The sequence below is a fragment of the Protopterus annectens genome, chromosome 4.part0 (assembly GCF_019279795.1).
Source record: "Protopterus annectens isolate FY-2018-M chromosome 4.part0, PAN1.0, whole genome shotgun sequence".
Classification (NCBI taxonomy): Eukaryota; Metazoa; Chordata; order Ceratodontiformes; family Protopteridae; genus Protopterus; species Protopterus annectens.
In genome coordinates this window covers 657,294,352-657,312,124 of record NC_056733.1, presented here as the reverse complement: position 1 = coordinate 657,312,124, position 17,773 = coordinate 657,294,352, and the positions used below count along the sequence as shown (strand labels likewise).

Here is a 17,773-nt window from a genome sequence, read left to right as displayed (position 1 = left end):
CAAAATTTTCCAAGTTCCGTAATAGTAGTTTTTGGTGGAAAATAAAAACATGCCAGTGTAACTCTCCTCCCCTGCCAATAATCCCTTACTACCATAGATCTGACATTATTGTCTCTTCCCCTCTTCTAGATCTACTGGAGCCCCCTTACAATCACTATTATTACCCCCCTTTCCTTTGTCCATAAAACTCTTGAGGAAAGTCCATCCTGAAATGTTTTCTTTGTGAAATTCACCTGCTCGTTTCTATCCAGATGCATCTTCTGTAATTTTGCTGTTTGCATCCTAAACTTCTCAATATAAGTCCATACTAGTTTCATATGACTGTAAGGCCATTTACATTCTGTGTTAAACTTGACGTAACAGCCATTCTGATAAAACGCTATTACCTTTACATGTTATACATGAAAGATGTTCTTTGTGTTTCACTATTGCCATCCTGATTTGTGGAATTTCCTGCCATGTAAGCCCTTGGCCAGCCTGACTACCAGAGTACAAATCTCCCTCCTCCTTAGGCTGGCGGACGTCCTATCCAATGTCAGTATGCTTAGGTTTATAGGGAGCCAGACTATGCCATGATATCAGTCTTTTCTTGCTGATGGAGCCCAAAGTTGTAATTCAGTGTGTCAGTCGGTTGGTCCGCACCAGAGAGAAGTCATCTGAAAGCTAAGTACCCCATTGTGGAACCCTTTTTTTCTTGCTTTAACCAATGTCAGATAAGGTTAGCATGGTTTCTGCTGTGGTAAGCAAATTCCACACCGAGACTTCTATTCACTGTGTCACCTGTCTATGTCCTGATAATTATGTTCCCAGTTGTCATTTCTGCACCAGCTTCAACTCTAGGACTAACAGGCGTAGGGCCAATATCTTAGCTAGGCATCTTAGTCTCCCATCTACTTTGCATCATCTGATGGCATTTGCCGGTCATCCCAAGGTTGAGCTCCTTAAGGTTAGGAAAGATGAGGAAAAAAGAACCAAGCTTAGGGCCTCTGACGATCATCGCTGTCCATCTGCCAGTCCCCTAATGCTTGTTATTGCTGAGGAAAGTGAGGTGCTTTTGCAGCCCTCTTTTGCGACGGAGGTGGTGGTGGTGCAAGCCTCTGTCGAGACCTGTCCAGAGTCTGACATGCTGTCAGGTCCCTCAACTTTTGCACATGCCTTGACTTTTAGTTTGTTGGTCGGATCTGGGGTCGCTCAGCAGACCTCAGCTTCCAACTAGTCCTCATTTACCAGCAGTGTCCTTTTGTGGTGTCAGTCTGCATTGGCTCATTCTTCCAGTGAGACTGGCATCAGGATTGCGGACGTACCTAGGCCCAAGGCCAGTGATTCCTCTAAGAAGGGTACTACCTCAAGCCTTATGCCTAAGCCTACACGTTGCCATACATAGGGATATCAGCAAGTCCTGAAAAAGAAAGATGGATCCTACCCATAAAGTTTTCTCTGAGCCTTCTGATTTAGATAAGGATTCTGACTAGGAGGAATCTGTCTTTGAGAAGCTAAAAATGCCTCTGTTTAGCTGGTGCTGGAGTGCTTGTTTGGCATGTTTGCTGTACTCTGCTTGAATATTGCTGATCTCTGTCTGCATTTTATTTTGAATTGAAGTTTTTCATGTAAGGTTTGGTTACTTCTATTTTGGTGACTTTTGGGTTGCCCACACCTACTATAAATCTGATTTTGGGCACTCCTCCCAGTCCCCTCTTATCAGCTCATTCTACTGAGTACAGAGAGATCATTTGGGAAGGACCACCCCCTTAGTTTCTTAACTTTTAATTATCTTCTGTTTCCTCCCTTCCAACTTAAAAGTGCACTTTATTCAGCTGCTTTTAACTGTACTTGTGTTTCTTCCTACTTTACTACTTTATTTTGCTTTTACTGCTTGTTCTTAAAAGTGTTCAATTGCATCTATTCTACTGCATTTATTACTGCTTGTTAGTAGCCTTATTAGATTGTAACTGTTAGTCTAAGCCTGTTAGCTTTGGTTTAAGCACTTGAGCTTCAAACCAGTTGTTTTACATTAAGATGGTTTGTGGTCTACATTCTGCTGGCAGTAGAGCTAGCTTACGTCCTTCTAAGTTGACAATTGCTGGTAGAAGGCTTAGTGTATCTGTTATTCTACTGTTATTCTAAAAGTGTCTGGTTTAAGCACTTGGGTTTCAGACCAGTCATTTTACATTAAAAAGGTTTGTGGTCTACACTCTTATGGGAGGAGAGGGTAGCCTTTGCCCTTCTGAGCTGGGAGTTGCTGGTTGAAGACTTAGTGTGCCTGATTATTTGAACTTTTTTTCCTGAAATTGTAGCATTTTATTTGCTGTAGCATCGAGTAGATTCAGATGTGCTTAATTTAGTTCTGTTTGTATAACTTGAGTACTAAACCAGGCCTTCTTTTGTTGGAGAGGGTTCCCCTGCACCCTAGTGGCAAGAGTGTCCAGTTAGAACTTATCTGATTGAAGGTAGCTGGAACAGGGCTCAGTTTTGAGCTTTTTTATTGGTTAATTTGTTAAAATTTGTTTGCTCTTGTTTGTTACGTAAGCACCATGTTTGCACAGGTTTGTGCTTGTTTTTTCACTGTATATTGCTCATTTGAACTGCATTTTTACCATATCACTGCTTATTTGAACTGTTTTTTTTTTCTGAAATTGTCACACTTTGTTTGCTGTAGTATAGACTAGATTCAGACCTGCTGAATCTAGTTCTGTTTATATAACTTGAGCAATAAACCAGGCCACCCTTTTTGGAGAGGGTTCCCTGCACCCTAGTGGCAGGAGTGTGGAATTATAACTCATCTAATTGAAGATTCAGGAACAGGACTCAGTTTTGAGCTTTTTATTCGTTAATTTATTTAAATCAGTTTGCTGTCACTTGCTACATATGCATCGTGTTTGCACAGGTTTGTGCTTGTTTGCACATCATGCATTGCCAAACAGTGGTGGGCACCTTTGGCAGTTATAAACACAAACACTTCTGCCTGCAAATTTTCCCTTAGTACTCTATCCTTGAATTCTTGCGATAGTCCCTCACTGACAGGTGATATATTCAGCAAAGCTCCTGAGGTACTAACACAGATCCTACCCACTAGCCCTTCATATTTTTTTGTCCACTTCTCCTGTCCTCCACTTTACCTGGTCCTTCCTGTTTTCTAACCACATAAACTTACCTAGCATTATGGATGGGCAATTTCCCACAGTTTCTCCTGCCAGCCTGGTTGACATGGGCATCCCGAGGCAATGTAGCAATTACCTCATGTACACTGACAGCCCACTTCATCTAGTCCACACAAATTCATTATGTGAGAGATGCATCTATGTCAAGAACAAATAATCCAAGCTCTCTCACTCATCAGTCAGTTTGTCTGATACTATGCAGGTTGTCAGCATGCACACCTCCTGCACCTACCAAACCAACAACACATAAACCTACATATGTGGAGGTCCTTACCAGAAGCTTACCTAAACATCAGAGACCTCCCAAACACAAACACAAGCTCGATTCACATAATATGTCCTTTGCAGAACATAGTACACATAATATATCACACACCACTGTCTCACCAGTCAAGTCCCTAAGGCATAACACAAACACAAACATCTTAGTCATAGGTGACTCAGTTGTGAGGAGCACAGATTTCACTCTCACCAAGTTATTTAAGGAAAAAGTTGCAGTCAGCTGTCTGTCAGGTACCAGGATCTGCCACATCAAACACGCACGCATGTCTCTCAGCAACATGCACTGTTATGACTCCATCATAGTCCATGTTGGTGTGAACAACTTAAGACATACTTCACTGGACTATATGAAGAGTGACATGACTGAGCTCTCTGATTATGTGTCTCAGGTAAGTATGTCTCTAGTCTTAAGCAGCATTTTACCTTCGCCTAGGATGATACCTCGGTACAAACAAAAAATGATTAACTTCAGCAATTGGCTTAGTTTCTGGTGTCATTCAAAGGGGGATCCAGTATCTGTCAGCCTGGGATGACATGGTCGACAGACTTCGATCCTTTGCCAGAGGCGGTCTTCATCTGTCACTCCTAGGATATCAGTTACTGGATAAGGCTGTTAACCACCCCCATAGTGCCTTTTTAGGCAATGTCATAAGAACAAAATTCCCAACGTAAAAATACCCTCTAAAAAAACTCAATGTTAGGCTGCTAAACACTAGGAGTCGAATCAGAAACTGCTCACTGGAACAATCCTCACCTTGGAAGTTGCTGACATTTGTGCAGTCACTGAGACCTGATTTAAGGCTGCAGAGAGCACCCCCACCTATAACAAGTTACATTTCCTTCCACACATTCAGACCACAAACTGAAGGCATGAGAACTAAGGAAGTGGTGTGTATCAGTATTCATTAAAGATAGACAAACAGTATTTGGGAAGCAATAAGGACTGTTCACAAATCTGTACCACTTGTCAAAAATAAAACGCCTTAGGTGAAGGTTAATGAATAGAATATCTGATGAAGCCGTGGGATAGACAAACAGCATTTGGGAAGCAATAAGGACTGTTCACAAATCTGTACCACTTGTCAAAAATAAAACGCCTTAGGTGAAGGTTAATGAATAGAATATCTGATGAAGCCGTGGTGTACAGACAGAAACACAGTGTTTTTGTGAATGCATTAATAAAGTTTGTGGATTATTTATGAAGTGTGTGGTACATTTTTGGCTCTCCATTTTATTTTTGACAAGTGGTAGAGATTTGTGAACAGTCCTTATTGCTTCCCAAATGCTGTTCATGTGTGTTTTTTGGCACTTTTACTCTTCTTTGTGTTTTGGGTTTTATTCATTAAAGATAAATACACCTCTAGATTAAACAGCACGATTGCCTTGAATTACTTCAGGTGCAATTGACTGTAGGTAAGACCCCTCTTCAGGTCATTGCCAGCTATAGGACCTCCTCCATGAATCAGGACATCCACTCAGTGTACTTGGATTTACTTGAGTCAGTCAACATACAGCCGAACACCCTGGTTTTGAGTGACTTTAATTACCCGTCCATAGACTGGGTAAATTATACTTGTTGTAACTCACTTGCCCAAAGGTTCCTAGACTTTAACTCCAGTGCCCTGTACCAGCTGGTTCACACCCACAAGGGGCCCAAACATCATGGATCTGGTGCTGACCAACATGGGGGGGCCGCTGCACCACCCCTATTATGTGGCCATCCCTGTTGAGATCTGACTAGAAATCAGTCTCACTAGAAGTAGCTATAACACAAGACCAACCCCCCCCCCTTAGCAACAAGTAGACTACAAAACGTTTCCAAGGCCAATTACAGCCTCTTACTTCACAGCATATATAGCTTCTTAGCTCCTTCACCTACTGATGGAACAGACCTTTGTGCTGACTTACTCACCAATGCTTTATACAAGCACCTGTACAGTTGTATTGACTCTGCTGTACCTGATAGATCCAAAGCAAGATCTTCAAGAAAAAACAAACCTGCCTGTTGGACATCTGCCATTAATAAGCTGTATAGTAGGAAAAAGAAATTTCTGTCTAACAGTAGGAACAAAGGTCTCAGAACTGGAAACACTCCCTCCTCAACTTATGCAAGCAAATAAGATTCCTAGTGAAGTCCTCCAAAACTAAATATGAGTCCAGATTAGCTTCCCTAACTAAAGATAACCCCAAGGCATTCTTTAGTTACAACCATAATCTCAAAGGTAAGGCTCAGATTTGCACTGAACTTGTAGCTAATGGTACTCCATATACAGAACCTGTGGATACAGCAAACCTGTTGGCTGACAGGTTCAGAAAAAACTTCACTCCCCTGTCCCTGCCACATATACTCCGAAGCATCCCTAACACCTGTGCCTCACCTAGTATCTCTGAGGAGCAGGTCTTAAACATCCCTCTTCAAGGCCAAAAACACTGCCTCTATGGGACCAGACAACATCCCAGGCTGTGTTCTACATAGGTTAAAACAGGAATTAGCATCACCATTGGGCACACTTTCAATCACAGCCTAAGCACTGGCTTCATCCCAGTGGAATGGAAAACAGCTATCATCATCCCTTTGCACAAAGGGGGTGCATCCACGGGCCCCAGCAACTATAGACCCATTACCCTGACCAGCCTTATCTACAAGGCCATGGAATGAATCATCATGGACCTTATTAACAAAGATATAGGAAATCTCCAAACATTTGACCCCACTCAGTTTGGCTTTGTCAAGGAGAGATCATGCCTGTTACACTTGGTGGATGACTTTGAGACAGTCACCAAAGCCCTAGATGAGGACAAATCTGTGCGTATGGCTTACCTAGACTTTAGTCAAGAAAACATTGATAAACACACCCAGCTGGTATTTGCTCTTCCTGTCCTTACTTACAGTTTTGGAGTGATTGACTGGCCCCAAAACGTGTTGGATAGATTAGATAGGAAAACAAGAAGGATGCTTCATGCTCACCAAATGATTTATAAAGTTTAGTGTATACCAAGATTGTGTATTCCCCATTCCAAAGGAGGGATGGGCCTCCTTGAAATTGATTACATGTGTAGATCTGCAGTCGCGGGACTCCACACCATTTCTGCTGACCTCAAAATGCCCAAATGTAGTGAAAGTTTTGAAACATGAAGAGAATAAATCTAAGATGACTTATCTGCTTAATTTAGCAGAAGCATATTGACGTCAAGCAAGAATGGAAATCAAACCAGAAGTTGATAAACATCAGGCAGCAACTACTACAACTGCTACTTGGTTATCTGTGCATACCTTTACAAACACTACCACTTATCAACCTTTTCCAGGTCTAGATCAGGATTTATCACTACCATCCTCTCCATATCATCCTTCCACCATCTTCTCAGCTTTGGGACTCATACCTTAAGTCAGGACTGCAACAGTGAAACATGCAGAACATAGTACAGTTGTGTACACTTACCATAAATGTAAATGTTCAAGTGTATTCACTGTTGCAGTCTTCTTTCCCTCCCTCCTTTCCATTTGCTACAATAGCAATCTGCTTATGTCCCAAAGCAATGGATCCACTGGGTGGTCTCCTACCTGGCCTAGTTTCTGTCTTAGACCCTTGCCTTTATTGTTCATCCTGGGGGCTCCTATCTTCTAGGAGGCAAGAAAAAAAGTGATGATATAGTATCGGCTGGCTCCCTATATACCCAAGATACTGACATTGGTTAGAACATCTGCTAGCCTGAGGAGGAGGGAGATTTTTAATCTGGTAGTTGGGCTGGCCAAGGTCTTACACAGCAGAAAATCCCACAAGTCAGGACTGCAGAAGTGAATACACTCGAATATCTACATTTATGGTAAGTGTACACAAACGTACTTTCTTTTGAATGTATAACTTCAGCTTGGAGTTTACATGCATACACTAACGTTTGTCAGGCTCATCCTGTATGCAGTTGCAGTTTTTTTCTCTTAAATCTGAATCAATGTCACATTTTCTAGACTTTTTGCTTCAATAAAAACACTCAAGAAACAAAAAGTTTAATACATTTTTAACCCCCAAACTCAATTTATCTTGCAGCATACACTCAGAACTGTTTACAGTTTCCAAACATGAAGTTCCTCCCATATGAGAACAATCAATGGCTGCAACCATAGGTATTATTTATTTTAAGTTAGGGTTACTCATGCTAAAGTGTTGACACTTACCCAGATTGCTGTTTGTCCCTTTTTGTGTCTCTCTCTTCCTTCCATATATAAAAAAACAACTAGCATTATTTCAGTAAACTTTAACTTTTAGCCTTAAGGACAGTTTCACTGGCTACCTTTAAATAATTGCATACTGTTGTAATGCATTAAGGTACTATGGCTGCTGGGGAAGTCTACTACTTGTATAACTGTTCACTTGCTGCAGTTTTAAACTTAATTTATTTTCAAAGAACTGCTTGACAGTTTCCCTTTAAAAGTTAATTATGTTGTACCTAATTCATTTCACTCACAACACACTGTTCAGACCTTTCCTGAGTAATTGCTTGTGCCTGCAGACTCATTGTCTCCAACTGAAAATATTTAATAATTGAAATAATAAAAAAGCAACATTGTAAAAAAAAAAATAGAATCCTTGTAGATTTTACTCAGAATACGCTGGGAAGACCTCACATGATTAATTACTTGCACCTGTCTGTTCCCTGTTTTCAGTTAAAAGCAGGTGCTGATGGAAAATAACAACTAATAATTTTGCAAATGCAAGAAAGAAATACTGTTTTCATTCTTTTCATCATGTTCTGTTGTTTCACAAGGAGACATTTCCTTTTAATTCTACAAATATTATGATCAGTACACTCCCCAGCAGCCCAACATCATAAGATTATATTAACTTTATATGGCTTCTTTCCAGACTTTATCTTGTTACACTGTAGCACCTAGATAAATTATAATTAAGAAAAAGTACTTTATTTTCCTTAATGTTGCTAGCATATACAGCAGTCCCTGATAGAAGTGTTTTAAATGTGAGGTGGGAGAGTTTTAACTGCATACAATACAAAACTGCATTGCAACACAACATGCAATTTACAATGTAACATTTTTTATAGAAATATTAAGAACAAAACAAAGTTTTCTTTCTCTTCTAAACATTAATGACATAAAGCGGGACTTATACTTTAGTCTTACTACTATTTTTTCTTAGTCAATAAACTTCTAGTCTTTTTCAGCCACTTCTTGAAGAATCACAGTTCAATTGTCTAAAAACTATTTTCATTTATTCACTAGTTTCATATTGTTGCTGGTCTTCTTCCTGATCATCTTCAACTTCCAGTGACACTTTCTGGTTCAAGTCCCAGTTACTCCTGATTCTTCCCATCATCCCCTGCACTTTTTTCTGCAATTAAGGATTTTACTTTACGGTAATGGAAAAGGTTTCTCTGGCTGAGTTTCTCTGTGAGCTTTGTTATTGTCAGAAGAAAGAAATGCAGAGTCCCCTTCAGCTTGATGGCTTAACTGTTTTTATGTCCTCATTTGCCTGTTCTGCATTCAAAATATCTTTGATCCACCAGGAAAAAATATATTGAAGACAGCTGGCTATAGCAAATTGAATCACATACCTGCCTGTCAACATCCCCTCAATCCTGGGATAATCTTGCTTCTGCTCTGCTTGGTGTACAATGAATAATCATTTCCACAAACACTCACATGTCTTCAGTGTTTAATACTTTTGCCTTCTGCCACAGTTTTGTAAGGACCCATTTGTTTTACTGATATGATTGTATCTTTACTAATTTGGTCATGGCTACTTTCTTATGGCTAGATGTGGCACTTGCAAACTGTGATCTCCCAAGTAACAATTCCTGTTGTAGAACATCAATCCATGTACTCTTTGTGCTTTCACAAATTCATTGCATTCTGTTTCTTCCAGTTTCTCTGCTGTAGCAGAAAATCATTTTTTTTCTGCATGCTGTTTTCTAACTCTACTATTTTTGAAATCATTCTTCTTGATAACCTTCATGTTCAGTCAGTCTTTCTTTCATTTTGACCTGTTTTCTGCAATTTTATCAGCCCATCTGAATTAGTACTTAAAGCTTCATGTGTTTTCCAGCCTTTTGCCATCTGACTTTGTATATTCCTCCAGCAACTTCATTTTATTTTAAACACCACTAATTGTATTTGCTGTATTTTTCCCACTTAATTACTGGAAACTGTATACTGTATGAAAGCTAAAATCGGAACTGCTTTTTTTTGCAGAACAGCTGCAAGGTTTGAATATGGACTACCCATTATAGCTATAGTCTCAGAGAAAAATGCCATCACCTTACAAACCATCTCCAATAAGATCTGCCGGTCCATTACCAACTTCCCCAATAATGAACAGCACTGCCTAACTCACCAAAGCTAGTGGTTGTCAGTACATTTGAGATCCAGCCTCCTACTAGCATTGCTAATTCACAAAGCCCTTTCTCCTGAGATATCATTCCTTCTCACTCATAAACATTTCACCAAAACCCCCACATATAATCTCAGGGGTATCTCTCAATCTCATCTCACCCTAACAACTCCAAAAAGTAAACTTTATTGCACTGACCATGCATTCTCTATCCTAACAGCTAAACTATGTGACTCCATTCCTCCCTCAATCCGGGACAACCAAAAGTACTCTGACTTTAGATAACAGCTCTAGAAACAGCTCTTTACTCAAGCAAAGTGCCGATGTACTCACTCAGGTTACATTGCATGAACCCTTCACCTCTCTCACACAAACTTTTATCCCTATTTCATCCTTTCTTATCTCATCTTGTCATCCCCTTTACTTACTGCCTCTCATTCATCCTATTTCACTCTTATCTTTGCATGTCTTCCATATTTCTCCTTTTTACTCTTCTTCCCTGTGCACGCCCCTCACATCTTTTCTTTCTGTTTTCCACATGGTCTCTTTTCTTACAACTATTCTCACTTGCTTCTTCTAATGTCTTCATACCTGTCTCTATAAGGGCTTCCCCTTCATATGATCGAATTTCTCTAAACTCGAAAGTCATAAACTCGAAACCAGAATCTCAAATTTAGAGAAACTCGAAGATATGAAAGGGACAAAAAAAAAATTTAACACCTTTCAAATGTTTTCACAGAGGGGCTTTGCCCCCTTCACCCCCCACACCCCCATACTTAAATATACCTACTCCGAGATTGCACTATAGTGAAGGAAAGGGAATATGCTATACGCGTAAGTGCAAAACAGAAGATTTTCCATTTCTCTGTTATAGTGCGGTCACAGAACATTCACATTTAAACTGCTAGGGTACAGGGGACCGACCCCTGCAATAAGGTAAGTTAACTTTTTATTTTTTTTAAACCTAAGGCTCCCATTCACAATTTCGAGTGAATGGACGTTCGTGATTCTGGTCTCGAGATTATGAATTTCGAGCTTCCATCCATTCGATCTTGTGAAGGGGAACCCTGTAAGGATATGCTGCTATCCGTGTAGCATAAGCCATCTTAGTCATTATGGCTACATCTTATCCATAAAGCTGTACATGCATAATTCCATTTTTCCATACATGTTTTGACATTAACTGCCTCTTGAACTAAATGTTATAGCATATTCTTTCATCTGTAAATATGTGTACATACATATTTGTTTTTAGCGTATCCTTGTATCTATAAATATGTTTTTTTTATTTCTTATGTGATCCTGTTCAGCCAAGCTGTGCTTGCAAATGGTCCATTGGGATCAGTACACTAACCTCGTAAACAAATATAAATAAATAAATAAGTAAATAAAGGTTCTTTAAAGCTAGAACTTTTTGTTTTTGTTATATGGATGATTTTTCTCATACTTTCTCCAAAATGTCTTCTTTGCTGGCATCTATGCAGTGTTATTACTATCCAGTAACTGAATTTGACCCGAATTGAAATTTTTAACAATTTCTCTATTTTCACACTTAGTCAACCTACCACTCATACAGCCGGCCTGGAAGCCCACAAGTTAGGGAAGTGCTAATAGCAGTAATCCTATTACTGTGTTGCCTAAGGTGTAGTGGCCATGGTGTCTGTCTCTCTCAGAGATGGCGGCCTGGGCAATCAATCAGTAAACAAATTCTGCAGTTCTCAAGTACTGAGGTATATTCACCAGCTGTTTTCCTTCTTACTTCAGCTTGTTTGCATGTTATTCCTGCTCTGCAGCTACCCTTTACAATGTACTGGAATAATAAATATTCAAAAATATTTACTAGTAAGAAAATGTTGTTGAATTGTAATAGGAAATTGTATTTAAGGAGCTGATGACCATTTGAAGGACTTAACCAAAAGTTTGTCTGTGAAGTACAGTTTGGGCATGGCTGTGCACTCTGACTACAAATGTAATAGACACCATAACCTTTATTATTTCACCTGCAACTAAACAGCTGTTCTTGTATTGTGACCCTGGTGAGCTAGTATTAACTTGTTCCTATAACAAAGCTAGAAGTAATGGCATAGTTAATTGAAAAAAATGAGTAAGCAAGTTAACCATCCAAAGAGTGAATGCTGAGGTTGTAACCGGGGGTAAAGTACTTGTTCCTGGAATGTAGATTGTCTTAGTAGATTCAGTATACACTGATGAAAAAGTGTTGGTGCTATTAGTGGTGCACCACAAGATTCAGCAGTGAAACCTGTTCATTATTTTAAACACCTTTGTTGAATTAACAGTTGTGACATAGGGACACTTACATTTATATAAAATCAGTCAAATTGCATTAACAAGTTCACATTTGCAATTTGTTCTATGCAAAATAATCAATCCAGTATTACATACGCAGTTCAGCTACTGCATTCTCTTAAATCCCATTGCTTCTCCAAACAATTCTGCATGTATTGTTCATTTTTTTCTGTGTAATATACTCCAACTGTTTTCTGAAGATCCCACCTCCTGTTCTTTTTTCTCTGTTAAAATATTCACTCCTTCAGGTATGGTTGGTTTAGACTTTGATTTCCTTCTTCTAGTAAATGCTTTTTTGGCAGCCACCAGAATTAAACTTAACAAGGCCTTACTACATCTAGACAATTCAGATCCTGCATCTTAGCTCAAAAAATAATTTCTTTAGTTACACTCATTTGCTTACCCAGTATTCCTGGCAGAGTACTCTGCTCGGGGTATAAAAGTACCTATGCAAACAATTCCAAGGAGAAATTCTAATTTTTTTTGCATATTTGAGAGCCATACATATGTCCTCCCATTGTCTTTGTGAATTGCTAATCTAAATTCTCTTTCCAATCTTTTCTGACCTCCTGTGATTGATTCCTATAGTTATTGTACAATATTTTGTATGTCCTACTAATTATCAATTTTTAACAGCAGTTTATGTTCTAGATTCAACTAAAAATTCAACCAGCGCATGTCTTCCATTTAGGATTCCCCTAACCATTTCTCTTTGTCTATGCTTTGATATCAATACCTGATACTGAGGGTAATCTCTAGCCTGCAGTCCAAATGTCTTCTTGGCATCTTCCCATTGTATTATCCTTCCCTCTCTAATTATTTGTTCCCAGTATCTTGGTTCCTTTGCCAGCCCCCTCTTACCTATTCTCAGAGGAGCCAGTTATCCTTAATCTCTTCCTAAATTACACTGTAGAGGAATTAAAAAATATTCATCTTTTGTAGATGATAAACTAAGTGGAAAAGGGCTACTGTTTCAGAGACTCATCTGGAGCACTTTGTGCACTTCAGAAGGTCCATCTCTGAAAACAGTATAGTGACTGGTCAGCCAAGGGCAATTAAAGTAGTGCAATGAATGCTGCAGTGTAAGTAATATGAAAGAGGGATTAAAGGAGCGTTATCTGTATAGCTATGAGAAAAGAAAAGGGGAAGGTGGATGTGATAGTTTTGTGTACCTTAAAGAAGGAGCTAGTGATGCCCTAAAGGGAAATGTTCAGTAAAAGAGGGAAAAAAACCCACCTTGGATATAGTTTAAAAATGCAGAAGTTATGTCTTGGGACAATGTGATTAGATGTATTTTTTCACACACAGATTGAAGGGTAGTTTATACAGCTTTCTGAAGAAAGCAGTAGACTCTGAATTCATGGAAAATTTTAAGAATGCATGAGAGAGAGATGTGAGAAACTTAACAATGCTCAGGAATATTTAACCTATTTATTAACTAGTATCAAGAACCTAACTTTAGGACAGGACAATACACAGACTGAATTTGCCAGTTAGTCCATATCTGGCATCAGGGTCCAGGTAAAGGTTCTAATTATTGCTGAATGAGCACTGTACATTTAACAGTTAATTGTCTTTGGTACTACAAGACAGATGTTTGAAAAGTACATTTTGTTTTAGGTTGCGTCTTCAGATGCTACCAACATTGAGGCTTCAATCCAAGACGATGGTGAATATTATGTCCTGAATGGCCATAAATGGTGGAGTTCAGGTACTACTGCGACTGTGTGATAAGTATTCAAGTGTTATGCAGCTCCATTTTGTAATTTGCACCTTACAAACTGTAAAATGAGAGGCAGTTTTTGTTAACTGTTTTCAATGTTTAACTACATTTACTTAGTATAGTGTTATATATTCGCTGTTTAGTAGAACTGTTGATGGTCTTTACCAGGTGAGTTTACACAACAAGCAACATGAGGAAAACTAATATCTGTTTTGCAGCAAGTTTTTCTCTCATTACCTACCTAAGCACATCCAGTACTTAATATTAGTTGCTAAAGCAAATTAATATTCTCTATGAAAAGCCAGTGCACAACCCAGTGACTGCAAACCTGATGATCTGAAGTCACTGAAAAAAATAACCACTGAACCTGTGAGTGACACTCCTAAAATGTTTTTTTTACACAGGGGCTTTCTGTTTAGGGGGGCGGGGTGGCAAAGTGTACCACACTCCCTTACCTAAATAATAGTCAATCTACAATCACACAAATGTGAAAAAAATGTATTGCAAAGGTGAATATCTTACAATACAGCAAACACGGAGAAAAACATTCAGAGATCTTCAACTCAGGTAGCTGGGATTGGGACAGGGAGATCACGTTTGACAGAATTGCTTTCCTTGAATGGTATCTTTTCCAGCAAAATGCTTACATAGGTGGGATCATTTCCCTTACTGTCCATTTCTCTTACAGTGTCATTCAACATGAAGTAAACTTGCTAGCGCCTTTGCAACAGTGCCTATGCTTTGTTCCTCTTTTTTGATTTGCTTGCTTTGTTTGTATGTATTTGTAATGACATGTATGCTCAGATGTTCTTCATTAGATTAATGCTGTAATATTCTTAACAACTGAGACCTTTCCTATAAAGGTCCCATGTGTTTAGCCCGCCATCTAAAACTAGGGATCCTTCCCCCATGAGGTGTACATCCACCCTAGGCATGCGCCAGCATGCTAATATAAGAAGTACATACATCTATGTCATTATTAGAAATTTCTTGCAGTGTCATCTATGCAAACATTCATCAGTATTGTGAACAATTTTTCTGTTCTTTTGGTTCTTGTCTCCAAAGCTCAAGTAGATGAGTACCCCACTGAGGGCTCTTTCTTTCTGTTTTATGTAAAATCTAATTTTCTTGCTTATGTATGTGACAAAAAAGGAAAGTGCAACTAAGACAAATTCCTTACTGAAACTACCACACGTTGTCTGTTTTGTCTTGGGTAGAACATGACATTAAGTCCTGTTAAGTTTGTCAGGGTTTTGCTCCTAAAACTCTCAGAAGTGGTCTTAAGACATGCAGATATAAAAAGAAGCAAAGGGGCAAGGTGTCAAAAGACACTGACAATTTGGAATGGACCTCTGCTTCCTCTTCTTAGTCAGAGATGAGCAAACCCAGTGAGACACTTTTAAAGCACCCAGCCCATCCATCAGCATCTTCCAGGCCCTCTAGCATTGCCCCTGTGAAGCTCATTATGACCAGTGACAAAGGCACATCCACTGTCCTTCTGGCTCTTATCGGCCACCCTAAGATGAGTTCCTTCAAACCCTGAATTAGTAACAGAAGGTATAGGGGTGTTCACCAAGTTCTCATCAGAGCAGATATTGAAGGTTGTGGGGTAGAGTTATGTCCCTTAACACCTTCCCCTTTGGCATACATCCCATGTAAAACATAGCAGCAGACAAAACATATTTCTACTACTTCTACTTCTGAGCAAATTTCTTCAAATCTCTTTCTCAGACATGACAAGATGACTGGTTTGCTTTAGATCAAGGACTGTTAAAGGCTGTTTAAGCCTTACAGCTAGGAAAAACAACTCCTCTTCCTACTAAAAATAAAGAGAGAGTCTTCTTCAGATGAGGAATATCACTATGTTGATGGAAGGCTTGGTTTATGCCTCTCAGATCAATTCTCTCTATTTGTCAGATGTGGAAGATGCTTTTTCCTTGGTCTCGCCTAATGAGAAAATTTCCTTTGGTAAGACTGTATCTAAAATGGAATAACTTTTTAAGTGGGACGAGAGGGAACTATGTAACAATCAAGAAATAATTTTGACTTTCTCCTTTAGGGATGCTTCTAAACCCATAGCTATTTCCACCAGTGCCTGGAACCTTAGAAGACATCTTTTTAGCAACTTCTCTTACCTCTGATTCTCAGCCTCCAGCTCTTAAAACAAGAGACAGATTTTACAGGGTACAAGATTCATACAAACATCTTTATTAAAAAATATTCTGACCCGGCTCTTATCTCTGTGGACTTGGAAAAGGGATCTAAATTAATCCAGTTTTCAGATTCTCTAATAACAAAGAGAACAGACCAATTGTCAGGTTACAAAATGTATATATCTGCAACCCTGTCATTTAGGAGTATTAATTGTCAGACACACATGATTAAATTTCTTTGACCTATGTTAGACAGTATAGGTCAGCAGATTTCTGAAATTCATAAACCAGATTTGAGATCAAAGCTTCTAGAAATGTTTCATTCTGCTTCTGAAATTGCTAAACATTCCATAAACTGTCGATATGACGTCAGTGATGTAGCATCTAGAGCAGTTGCCTCTAGCTCTGTCATATGTAGGTGTGCATGGTTACAACTTCAACCTTTTACCAAAGGATGTAAAGACTCAGTCTAGCTAAAGGTTTGTTGTCTGGGGGTTCCATAGCTGAAGTCTTTCTCTGTCTCTCCTCCCATATTTTAAAGTAATGTAAGGGGTAAAAACAATCCTTCTGTCACTGCTACCTAGATATAACAGAAATTATCCTTCAAAACCAGGTCCTTTCTTTAGAAATGAGTCCAAATCTAAACAACAAAAAACAGGCAAAGGCTAATTTAATAAAAAATGGCAAAGGAAGTCTTAAGGCCAAGCAGACTGGGTTCCTGGGCTCCAACAATAATAGAGATCAACCCATACTATGCCTCTTCTATGCAAAGTTTATCTTTGCTTCCCGTTATGGAAGACAGTTGCTTCAGTTTCCTGGGTGTCAAACAATGTAAGGATTCCAAATCAACCCTTCAGGAATTCCTTGGGTTCTTAAAGAATGGGAACATCGTATGTCCTCTGTTATTTCAAACCTCCTCCTATTAGGAGAGATAGAAGTAGTGCCTCTACCCTTCTGGGTAAAAAAGTTTTTATTCAAGACTATTTCTAATCCCCAGGAAAGAAGCAGGCTGCAAGCCAATTCTAGCCCTATCCTGATTCAACATCTTTTTGGCGGTTCTTCATTTCAAAATGTTAACTTTTCAGACTCTGTTATCTCTTTTTTACCCAAATGCACTGTTGGCACTTCAGATTTAAAAGATGCTTATTTACACATTCATATTAACAAGAGTTGTAGAAAATATTTAAGATTGTCTGTCTTGAACTAGCATGTTCAGTTTACTTCTTTGCCCTTTGGGCTTTCTACAGTACCAAGCTCCAGTTGTGTGGTAGATAATCAAAGTGCAACAAAGTCTAACCCCTTTGCAGATTAGGAAGTGGCTATTCAGCACAGTCTCTTTCTGCATGTAGTCTACATTCCCTCCCTTCTGAATGCAGTGGATTCTCTAAGCAGCTCCAGAGGTCTTCCCTCAGCTCATGCATCCATTTGAAGTTGCTCATATAGATGAATTTGCATCATGGCAAAACAGGCAACTGAGTCTGTTCTAATCCAGAACTCAATGCAAACAAGCTGTGGCAACAGAAGCTTCTTTGATGACCTAGAAAGAGAAGCTCCTGTACGTGCTTCCACCTTTTCCTGTGACTCCTAAAATTCATAAGAAGTGGCAGTCTGAGGATACTGCTGCTTACATTCTGTTAAACCCTTTTGGCCAAAAAACATTGATTGAAGAAATTGGCTAGTGGTTACTGCCAGACTCCATTTGGTGGATTTACTTAGGAAAAATGGTCAGTGATACATCCCAGTATTCAGACTGTGAAGCTCACAGTATGGCTAATAGGATTTTAATTCTTTTGAGACACTGGT

The 17,773-nt window shown here is 39.1% G+C and overlaps 1 protein-coding gene across 1 annotated transcript in view; it reads left to right on the top strand.

Annotated features, from left to right (window-relative positions):
* ACAD10 (acyl-CoA dehydrogenase family member 10) overlaps window positions 1-17,773 on the top strand; it is a 1,588,826-nt gene that overhangs the window by 1,109,606 nt on the left and 461,447 nt on the right. Inside the window, exon 16 of the mRNA XM_044068620.1 lies at window positions 13,715-13,805. Coding sequence (XP_043924555.1) covers window positions 13,715-13,805 — 91 coding nt within the window. The remainder of the gene's footprint in view (window positions 1-13,714; window positions 13,806-17,773) is intronic.